This window comes from Alligator sinensis, unplaced genomic scaffold, assembly GCF_000455745.1.
Source record: "Alligator sinensis unplaced genomic scaffold, ASM45574v1 scaffold1232_1, whole genome shotgun sequence".
Classification (NCBI taxonomy): domain Eukaryota; kingdom Metazoa; phylum Chordata; order Crocodylia; family Alligatoridae; genus Alligator; species Alligator sinensis.
In genome coordinates, this window is record NW_005842537.1 from 1,061,670 (window position 1) to 1,073,285 (window position 11,616).

The following is an 11,616-nucleotide window of genomic DNA, read 5'->3' on the forward strand; positions in this document are numbered from 1 at the left end:
AGATCAGTGAACATTCTACTCTGGGTGTTTTAGCATTTAGTTCCTTTTATAAACCCCACTCAACTATTTGCAAAGAGAGCAATTAAATAGCACAGATATATGCCTAAATGCAGGAGCTGTCAGGTAAATTGGACCAACAGTGATGAATCAAATGATTCTTCCAACGCACTGCAAGAGACTTAAATTTAGAGGATTTTTTGCAGATTGACATTAGGAGTAGAACTGGTCATATCATTTTCAATTAAAACTATTTTTGCCCATATATGGTGTTTCATAAGCTGAAAACATTTCAGAGATGTAATAATTTCAATTAAGTTTTGGACAGAGAAGATTTCTGAGGTCAAGGAATCTTTGATCATTTCTGGCAGACACTTATCCCCACCCACACACACCATATCTAACGTATACTGCTTTGGGAAAAGACTGACAAGATCCCGTTTAGCAAAATCATGTTAAAGGCTTTGTTTTTGTTCCAATGCTAAACTAATTTCTAAACCTCAACATGAAAGGGAATGATCATCCTTCAGATAGTTCTAATTAAGAACAAGTCATTAGAAAAGCTGGCTTCTTGATGAGACTCCAGCACTGTCTACAAAAAGTCTCTACTTTTCACAAAAACTATTTAGAAAGAAGCCAAACTAAAAAGGCCCTTTTTGGACATTTTTAGTTTTGTGGGGAGATTTTTGTTTGCAGTTTTGTTTTGACTAGGCTACAGAAGCCAGCTGGGTCTCTAGACCTGTGGTTCTCAAACTTGTTTCTACCAGGACCCATTAGTAAACATTAATGGCCAGTCCTGACCCAGTAAATAGTTTAAGTAGAAAACAACCCCCTGGCCCTGCCAGTGCCCTTCAGTCCCAACCCGCTGCCTCCTGCCCCTAAGCCCCAACCCCCCCAGTGTGTGGGGCAGGGGGTGAGTGTATGGAGAAGGGGGGAGGTGTCTGGGACATGGGGGGGCCCCAAACATATCTCTTGCAGGATGGAGCTGTGCCAGCCTGCAAGGGAAATGCTAGTTTCCCACATTTTTGTCCTTTAAAGGAGAACCCATTTTTAAAGTTTGTTGATCCATATTTAAAGTTTGTTCATGGCCCTTTCATATATTCTTGGAACCCACTTTTGGGTCACAACCCACGGGTTAAGAAACACTGCTCTAAACTATGATTATAGGCCACAATTAATTGAGTGCTGTACTCTCGACTTGTCACACAGGTTTGTATCAGGTCTGCACACACTTCCTGTCTGAGACAAGACTGCAAAGATTTCATGGATGTTATATACTCTTCACATTATGTTTCCCAGAATAAAGACTTCAAATTTTCAGTTTTTGAATCAGAGTAGTTATTGTTCATTTGGAGAAGCCATTTTATAAGCATGTTAGTAGTTAATGCTATATTTACTTCATTCTAAGATGGGTTTTTTCTCCCATTTAACCTTAGAGGGAAAACCCCTTATCTTGAAATCAAGTACAAGATGGTGGAGAGGCAGGCTGCTGCTGCCTGCCCCCTGCCACCTCTGCACCTCTTGTCTCTCCCCTCCACCCACAATTCCCCTCATCTCATAACAAATTTATAAATTTTCTTTGTATAGAATCGAATTATTCGGGGGAAGAAGTCATCTTAAATTCAGGATTGTCTTGGATATGGATACATATGATATATTTTTCCAATGGGTTTTCTTAGACCCTCTCCAAAAGTATCTAGAATCCCCCATTGTATTTTCTACTCTGAAGCTGTCCTTATTGCATTGATTGTCTCTGAGGCAGAGAAGCTAAATGACACTTCCTTCCGAAGTCCAGCCAGAATGAGGTAAGACACTTTCTTCTTTAAGGGCAAAAGTTGCTGAATCTGCACCTCTCCCAGCCCATGTGTAAATGTACACAGCTGAGTTTTCATTTTGGATCTTCTGTACAGTAACTTATTGCATAATGTTTTTAACTACGACATAAGAGTACAAAGCAAGGCAGATCTGGTTTTAAAATTCTCTCTGTTTTTCTAGTTTTTTCAATAACTTTCCTTCACCTTGCTCAAAGGCCTTTTAGAACCATCATCTGTTTTAAATGTGTGCATTTACATGAAATTTTTACTATGGAGCTGACTAGTTAGCTCCGCAGTAAATGTCTCAGTGTCTGCACATGCACCCCTTATTAGGGTGCACAAAACTAATTAACTCCACAGCAGGGTCATACTTGCAGATACATGTATGACCCTGCTGCTGAGGTATTTTGGGCGGGGGTTATGCGCAGCAGTGCATGTGTAGACACTAACCCGGATGGCTGGGGCACAAGGGCGCTTCAGTGCAGAATAACTATTCTCTCAATAGTTATTGGAGAATTGGAGTTATTGGAGGATATAACTATTCTCCAACCATTTGGGTTGGTCTAATAAAAGATATCAAAATTCACCCAAGGAACCTTGTCTACTAGAATAATTGACTTTTACAACATTGAAAAAAAGGAGCAGGCAGTAGGCCTGTGCTAGTCAGCAGCGATCTGATCCAGCTTCAGATGGCCGCAATCCGATCTGAAGCTCCGGACCGGGTTTCTGCCTTGATCTGGCCAAAGCGGCTCCGAAGCCTGGGAGCCGCCTCGGACATCGGCCATAGGGCATAATGGGGAATTAATGAAATATCTATAACTTTGTTGGTTTTTGTCTGATTTGGATGAAATCTTCAGGGTGGTAGACTCTGCAGAGAGCATGAAGCATGCCAAGTTTCAAGAAGATAGGTGCAGGGGTTTGGGGGGAATGGCACCCCAAATTCTTGAAAGCAAAATTCCTGTCACGTCTATGTGTTACAACATAGGGTGGTGAAAACTGCAGGGGTGCTGGCCTATATGGAGGCCACAAAGCCTGCCAAGTTTCAAGAAGATCGGTGCAGGGGTTTTGGGGCAACTGTACCCCAAATTCTTAAAAGCAAAACTCCTGTCATCTCTATGTGTTACAACACAGGGGGGTCAAAACTGCAGGGCTGGTAGCTCTTACTGAGGCCACAAAGCCTGCCAAGTTTCAAGAAGATTGGTGCAGGGGTTTGGGGGAACTGCACCTCAAGCTTCAGACAAGCAAAACTCATGCCATGGGTGACACTGTGTGTTAAGGCGCAGCGGGCTGACAGCTGCAGGGATGGTGGCCCCTGCTGCAGCCACGACACCTGCCAGCTGTCGAGGAGATGGGTGCAGGGGGGGTCTGGGGCCCTAATTTATGGCAATTAACTGGCTACATTAGCTAGGCCCTGTGTATTGAGCTGGCCCCTGAGTGAATCATGATTGATTGGTAACTGGTAACACAGTAGCTGAGCAGCCAGGCCTGCAGTAATGTCTCCCATGCCCCAAGACACAGTCAGTCCCACAAGCACCCATGGCACGAGTTTTGCTTGTCCACAGCATTTTGGGGCAGTTTCCCCCAAACCCCTGCACTGATCTTCTTGAAACTTGGCAGGCTTTGTGGCCTCAGTAAGAGCTACTGCCTCTGCAGTTTTCATGCCACTATGTTGGAATGCCTAGATGTGACAGGAGTTTTGCTTTCATGAATTTGGGGTGCCATTCCCCCCCAAACCCCTACACCAATACTCTTGAAACTTGGCAGGCTTCATGCTCTCTGCAGAGTCTACCACCCCTGAAAATTTCATCCAAATCAGACAAAAAACAATCAAGTTATAGGTATTTTATTGTTTCCCCATTATACCCTATGGCCGGATCTCCAAGGCGGCTCCAAAGCTCTTCGGGAGCTCCGAACCACTTCGGGAAGCCGAACGAGAAGCTGAACGAGGCCAGCGCTTCCACCCGGATATGCTGCTTCAGACCCTGAAGCGTCCAAAGCGTCTCCGGATCCAAAGCTCTGTCCAAAGCCTCTCACAGCCCTAGTGGCCAGAGAATGTAAATTCCTACAACGGGGTAATTTTGTCCAATCTTGTATAGAGTTACCACTGAGTGGGATAAAACCAGTGTAAGTTACACTGAAATAGGTGTAAGCTTTCTGCAGCTTATTCCAGAGTAGCCATTTGCTCAGGTCAAAGTGAATATTATCACAGCCACTCAGTGGTTATTGTAATACCTGCCTATCCTCCCTGGGATAGATGCACATCTGTCTGCTCCGTAGCCTAATGTAGTTTACTTCAGTGTGCAAAATATTGGTACATTACACTAGTGTAGAGGTGTCTTCTGCTCAGGCCCTATGCCTTAGACAACCTAACTAGCCAAATAAATGTTTATGAGGATCCATCTATTGTATATACAGTCTTATAGGATGCTTTCATTTGGTCTGAGAACCTGTGTATCTAATATAAATCCAATGTGGATTACAGATAGACAATGGTGATATGTGTATAAGTACCACCTCAGAAGAGAGGAGGAGGAAAATGCAAACATTGAGTTAGTAGGTTATTTCCAGCTGTTTGTAACTTGCTAAAAGAACATCTCTCTAGGGACTGAAATGTTCTCTCTCTGGTCCCAGTTGAAAGATAAACTGTTATGGAAAGTTTGAGCTAAATCGGTTAGGAAATAAATATGCCATACCTAAGAACACAGAAATCAGGAAATCCTATTGTTAAGGTTTCTAAAATTACATGAATCTAGTCATGTTTATGCACACACACTTGATTTTTCTGGTTAAATGTATGCCTTGCTATCTTATATTCATTTATGTTAAAATATATACTATGAAATGTGTGGTGTTCCAAAGAGCAAAGTCAGATTTGCTGGTGGAATCTCACTTTTGAATCTCCTTTTTTATGCGCTCAATTTTTCAGGCCTTTACAATGGATCTTAAGTGCACACAGAGAATTTCTAGAACTGGGCTATCCAAACAGTGGTCCAAAGGCTGTATGCACCCCCTGAATGGTTACCTATGGTCCCTGGGCTCCTGGTCTGGGTGCCACTCCTCCCATCTCTTTCCTGCTGCTGCTACTGTAATCTCCAGTCTAGCTTTGCTTCCTGCTCCCCACCTCTGGGAGTGGAGTAGGGCAGCCTGCAGGGCTGAGGGAGCTGATAGCAGGTGGACTTGGGTCACCCAGGGACACTGTACAGTGCAGGGCCACTGCTGCATTGCAAGGGAGGAGAGTGTAGTGTAGCAGTGCTGGCATAGTACAGCAGGGGATGCCTCCCGCACAGCATGGCCCACGCAATATGCAGCTCAAGGGAGAATGCAACTTGCAGCTGGGGGTATATAGGCCACGGCTACTCAGTATTCCCTCGGTGTTTCAGAGCAGGGATGTCCAACTTCTATCTGCTGTCTGTGCAGGTGAGATTTGCTAACATTTTATTTGTATAGCCCCAACGTTTCCTATAGATTAGGTCAATTTGCAATCTACTTTTTTGGGGTGCTAGGACTTGTGCATATTTAAATAAAAATTCAAAATGATTTTCCACATTTAGTTCTGAGGAGAGTCTTACCCCAGTTGATTTGTTGTTTGTTGAAGATTTATCCCTGGCCAAATGAACTAACGATAACAAGCACCTCTCTGGGGCCTCTTGCTTGTCAACTGCAGCTTCTTCATCACTGTCCATACTGCGACTTAAAAGTCGTTCGTTCTCAGAAGAGGCATCATTTTCACTGAAAAATGAAGGGTAAGGGTATCTTACCGAAGCCTTTGATAATCTGATTCCAAATGTATCTTTTCTCCTGTCTTCTAGAAATGGAATATGTGTTTTCATCCTTTTTAAAAGTCTACCTTAAGGGACCATTAAGATTAAATCCTACTATTGAGGATGTAGGCAAATGCTCTAAATTACAGTCATGCATACCCATTGTAAGGGGAAGACTGAGCCATTTTACAAAGCTTGGTTTCTTACGATTTTCACCTAGGACAAAATTCTGGCTCTTTCTGCCTCTCTCTGTATTTGAGAGAGGTCTTTGCAGTCAAGGAAGAAGGTTGCTGTGAGATTGAGCCACCTATGTACTGATCTCTGAAGTTGGGGATAAGATGCATTCTTGAGTTCTGCAGCAGGGGATGCACTCTCTCATGGTAGCTGATAAATAGCAGGGCAAACTTATTGGGTATCTGAAAATTATAGACCTGGAGCAGGCTTAAATTTCCAAAATGGAGCTGTCAGGAGAGAAGACAGAGCCCTATAGAGCTTATGAACTGTACATTAGAGCACTTGAGAAAAAGAGTAAGACACAGCGCTCCTTCCAATAACATTTCCCACCCAGTTAGTCTGAAAACAGACATCACCTTTGTGCTGCCATAAAAAAAAAATGATCTCCATTTGCAGAGACATGCCCCAAGTTGGTTCCTTCATTTGTAGTTTTCCCATAAGACTGGGCCCCTAAAGCCCATGAGCAGCATGGACCTGACCCTGTAGGACAGCTGGCAATGTCTTTATCACCCATTGAAGCAGATCAGCTGTGCCAGGACACATCCCAGCTCTGCTAATGCCACAACAAAAATTACAACTGTTTTTAGCTTTAGTATACTTTCAAATCTAAGTCCTCTCCTTCAAAGGTCCAAGGAATGGGGTTTCCAGTTCTCCCTGGTTTCTCTCACTGCTAGAAGTTATTAAGTCCATATTTTCTTTTGATAAATGCATTAATTTATTTTTCATTATATATCCTTCTACATATTAAATATAGGTATCCATTTCCCTCTAGTGTCCTATAATGGTTATTATGCTCTTTTTTTACTTTAACCAAGCTAAAAGCATGTTTATGCCTTTTTTTTTCTTACATACCTCTTAACAGTCTTAGCTGGAGTTGCGGTCAATTTTTCAAACTCCTCTTTCTCTGCAAATATCACTACATTTTCTGCAGATCAAAAAAATAAATAAGTTTACATTGGCAGAGACCGCAAGTGATATTTTTGCCTCACCAGCTTCTCTAGCTGGTAGTTTTACTACAAACATAAATCTCTCTGTATGCTACTAACATTTTACTTGCTATTGAGAGGATTAAGTGAAATTTTGGTAGTATGGAAATCTTTTTGCATACTTCTCTACTAAGTGAAAATGGAGTTCAAGCAGTTAAAAATGGGAAATTGCATGAGATGATGGATTGAGGGAATTTAAGCCTTATTTTGTCTGCTGTAGAAAAAAGAAACACTATAAAACAACTCAGACCTTGTACTTCTTTCTTCTCTTCTTGCATATTGGCTTGAGCTTCAACCGTTTTTACTGAATGACTGGTGCAACAGGCTAAAATAGAAAGAATTCAACTTATTAATGGTCATTCTTAGCAACTGTCTGGAAGTAACATTTTGCAATTTCACTTTTTATGCTGTGCAGTTACCTTGAGCAGAAGGTTTAGTTTTCACAATGTAAAACATGATGATCAAGACAATGGCAATAGCCATTATGAATATAGTAGACATGGCAATGATAAGAGCAGTAGCCAGATGACCTTGTCCTGAAAGATCTGCTGGAGACACAAAGAAATAGGTTTTTAATAAAGGAGGCCTATTGAAGACAAAGAATACTTACCAGTTTGAGGCCTGCACTGAATTTAAATCCTGCACAATGTATCTGCTTTGGAGATGATAAAATACTATAGAATATCCCTTGCACCTGATATGCCAGTCACTATACAGTTTTACAAATCTATGGAATTTGATCTCCAATAAGCAATTAACAGTGCTTCTGAAAATATTAGATCACATGTTTATGCAAAGATGAAGGAAGTTACATTATCCTCTCTGGGGTATTTTCCTGAAATACACTGTACACGTAATGTTTTCAATAAGAAGACATTTATTTGTTGCTACCAAATTTTGACATCTTTCCATATTTGAACCTTTAAGTGGTTACATAAAACTATTTTGTTGAATTTTATTGATATAGTTCTTGGTGTAAATAGGAAATGTAGGCAAATAATGTGGTCATGATGTTACTCTGTATAGTTTTTTTCTAAGCCAGAATGGAGCTGTTGCTATAAAATTTAATTTATCTTTGTTTCTAACAGGATGTTAATAACAATTGAAAGAATGGTCCTTGTTGCATGGTAATTTTGGGCAGCTCCTAGAGGACTTAGCCCCTGGACTCTCTGTACATTAACACCTTAAAGTTGTTTAAAGCACTCATTATACGGCTCAAAGTTATGCCACTCCAGGGCAGGATTATCTCTTGATCTGCACAACCCAGCTCCTTAAGATGTAGCCACTCCCCACAGATGTGCCACTGAGGTTGAAGGTGTGACTGCTCCAAACTCTAAGCTACCACTAATTTGATCAACATTTGTATGGCTCACAGTTTAAGGTGAAACAGGTCCCCATAACAGGTTTGTAGGCCAGATTCTGTTGAGGAATACACACATGCAGTTGTCTTTGGTGGGATGTATGTCTGTGCATGTCTAAGGATTTGCTTTGTCTGTGGAGAGAATATGGTGTTTCCCCATATTATAACTTACGGGTTTGTAGTTCCTTGTGTGTAATTGCAAACAGCTGCTAGCTTTCAACTCTGAGTGAAAGTTGAACATTCATCTTAATTGTTAAGTCATTTATACTTACATTCATCTTAATTGTTTCATTTATACAATACAAAATAGCTCAGTGAAACAAGATGTGTGTAATGTTTTCCATGGAGCTAGACCAACATGCCAAGTGGGCAATCAGTTGGTAATGTTTCATTAGTGTGCATGTTTAAAATTCCTTTGTTGGAAGACTTTTATAAAGTACAGATGAAAAATTTAAATACATTTGGTGCAATTTGCTTTGGTTTATATGAATAATAAAACTCATGTTATGCCATTTGTACAAACACTTCTCAGTTAAATAAGAGTTAAAACTTTGAAATAAAACTTTGATAAAAATATGATGGGAGCCAAAAAGAGAATCTTAAAATAAATAATTCAGTCATCAGAACAGGAGCGGCTCCTGTCTATACAATGAACCTGGGAATGCCTACAAGGAAGGAATTGATTGAAAAAGTTTTTCTTGCTAAATGATTTTTTCCTCATCATCAGAGCAATATCCTGAAGGAAGTAAAAATACGCTTTTGTTATGAAGTCTAAATATACAGCTACTGACAATATAGTGTCCTGGCTACCAACCTCTTTCTACTAGTAGAAAGCCTCAGTAAATATTATCATTATGAAATGTAAGTCTAGAAGCTTCATTCAACAACTTATCTAATTCCAACCAGCAGTATTTTGGATTGATGTGGATCTATAAATCTATAAAATGATGTGACATCCATAACTGGATATCTTGTCAGCAGCAAGATGACTGCCTAGAAGCATGAGGCAGGTCTGAAAGGTGTGCATGACAATGAAAAGCTGTCCTCACAGATCCCTAGGGCACACCACAGCAAGATAGCAGTGCTGTCTGAACTGAAACATAGTAACTGTGTTTGTCTTCCCTCTTCCATAGGAATCAAGAGAAGCTAACAAACTAACAACAGACCAGCAGGCATGTCAGAAAAATCCTATGGTCAATGCTATTGGCATCTGAAAAGGGAAACAAAACTTCAAGTGCTAAAGCAATTTGGCAGAATTGAATAATGCATAATTCACCAGAGCACTCCACCGTCTGGTGTGCTTTACAGTCTCACTGGAATTTTCATACAAGTCAAACTGATATTTCTATATGAATATAGATGTCTCTCTGGAATACTTGGATTAATTTAATTCTGTTTATTAATACTTAATTATACATCTTGTCAGCTACTTTACAAGCTTTGTTTGTTAAAGAGATTGTCTAACATTAGATATAAGCAAGAGAGTTGGGGGGGTTTTCTTGAACATTCAGTTCCATAATAAAAAGTAAATGCTTCCTCTGAAGCTGACTGGATTGACACATAAGCCACACATCCTGGCACTCAGGCCAAGCTATCATCCTATCTGTGATACTGGAAAGCAGATGGAAAAGCCCAGGAAAGAAGCTATAGTAGATAATTTGGAAGCTGACAATATCTGATCTGCCCCTCAGTGTTTGGAGCTCATTCATTAAATAAATGCATACTTTCAAGGGTAGCCAAATAATTGTTTATTGATAATATGTGCTTTGAAAAGCTGTAACCTTGAAAAGCAAGGTTTTGTGTGTAACTTCCCTATAACACTGACACCAGAGAAACAAGTTGCCTTTACGTGAGGAAGAATAATTGAATATTTTAACCTGCACTTCCTGTACTTCAGAAGACTTGGCTAATCATGTTGATGTCATTTTTCTCCAAGGTGTTTTCAAGACCTCCGAAGAGATGTAACAAAGGGAGAAGACCAAGAAATTCTGCAAAGAACTGTTACAGTTGCTTTTCCAACAGAGACTTCATATGTAGTGTTGACAGAAGATGAATTTAAAATAAGATATGTAAGATCAAAGACAGAAATTAGATGCACTAAACAAAGAACTAAAAGCCGTAACAGAGTTTTAGAAAATGTTAAATATTTTACAGTTGAGAAGCTGAATTAAAAATGATATAAAATTTTCTGAAAATGCAGTCTTCAGCATCATGCATACAGAGAAAACAAAAAAAATCATCTGTGCTAATTCTTTTTATGCTGCACTGCAGTGCCCTTATTTTCATGTATTCTGACAAAGCAAGAACCCTCTCTCACAGCTTTTTGTTTTAGCACCAAAAGAGACCAGCCACATTGTTGCGTTAAATTATTTTTAGGTGCCTGGCCAGTCTCTGCTGAGGCACAATGCTATTTCTCTTTTTTTAGAAACAGGGAGCTAACTTAATTACTACCATAAATGAGTACAAGTTAGTTCAAATCCACTTTAAGTCCATCTGCACTAAATGGATATTACTGATTACTCAAGGAACAAAAAGTCGTTATAATTTTTTTTTTAGTGATTCTTCAAAGCGAGGAATATAATGAAAATCAATATTACAACAGGTGTTTTCAATTCAGCACGGATGTCACTTGATGCCATATTGTGAAGAAATATCTGCTGAATTAAGTGTGCTGGTGCTTTTTCTTACCTTTGTGTGCATGCTGGAAAGGTGAGAAAGTGCTTGTGCCAGACGTACTTGGGAAAATGGGTGAAAGGCCTGAGGTAGCACCTGCACCTGCAATATTAAAAACATTAATTTGTACTAAGACCAACAACTTAAGAAATTTTCGGGTTAGATTTGCTTGATCTGTTCTCCCAATGCAAACATGCCCTGGTACTGGAACTTTTCTAAGGGTTTATCAGTAATACTAGCTACTCATATGCCCGGCTCCATCACAGAGTCTACAACCAATCCATCCAGTCCCCAGAGTTAGAAGTTGAGCTGGGAAGTTCATCAGATCATTGTTGCTTCCAAGCAATTTCTATCAATGAGATTTCTGTGAAGCTCTGTTTTGTTTTTAAATGAGCATTATCCTAAGGGAGCCTTTAGAGAAGATGGGAGGGAAAAGTACTGTAGGATATCTTTCCTCTTGGTGAATCCCATCTTCCATGAAGCTGCCCCTATGGGATATGACTGTTTTTTGCAGGTGGCAGGATAAGTTTCATATGATTCCTCCTGCTAGCTAAATTGATCTTCCAGAAGAAAATATGAGCCACAACAACAGGGAGACAGAGCTGGTAGGGAGCAATGCGCATTGACAAGACACTTGGATACGATGACTTCCTGGTCTTTTTTCCCACCTCATTTCTTTGGCTAATTTATAAATTGACTCTGTTTAATCAATGTATATACTGTATTTTCAGAGCTGGAGAATCAGGGGAGAAATTGTCTCCTTTTGCCCTAGGCAACTACAGAAAATCAGC

At 40.2% G+C, this 11,616-nt stretch overlaps 1 protein-coding gene across 1 annotated transcript in view; it reads right to left on the reverse strand.

Moving 5' to 3' along the window:
• The window catches only part of EDAR (ectodysplasin A receptor), a 42,756-nt gene that overhangs the window by 2,990 nt on the left and 28,150 nt on the right, over window positions 1-11,616 (reverse strand). The window contains exons 5-9 of the mRNA XM_014523793.2: window positions 10,841-10,927; window positions 7,212-7,340; window positions 7,043-7,117; window positions 6,659-6,731; window positions 5,381-5,540 (exon numbers count right to left, since the gene is read on the reverse strand). Of these exons, the coding sequence (XP_014379279.1) occupies window positions 5,381-5,540; window positions 6,659-6,731; window positions 7,043-7,117; window positions 7,212-7,340; window positions 10,841-10,927 (524 nt within the window). The remainder of the gene's footprint in view (window positions 1-5,380; window positions 5,541-6,658; window positions 6,732-7,042; window positions 7,118-7,211; window positions 7,341-10,840; window positions 10,928-11,616) is intronic.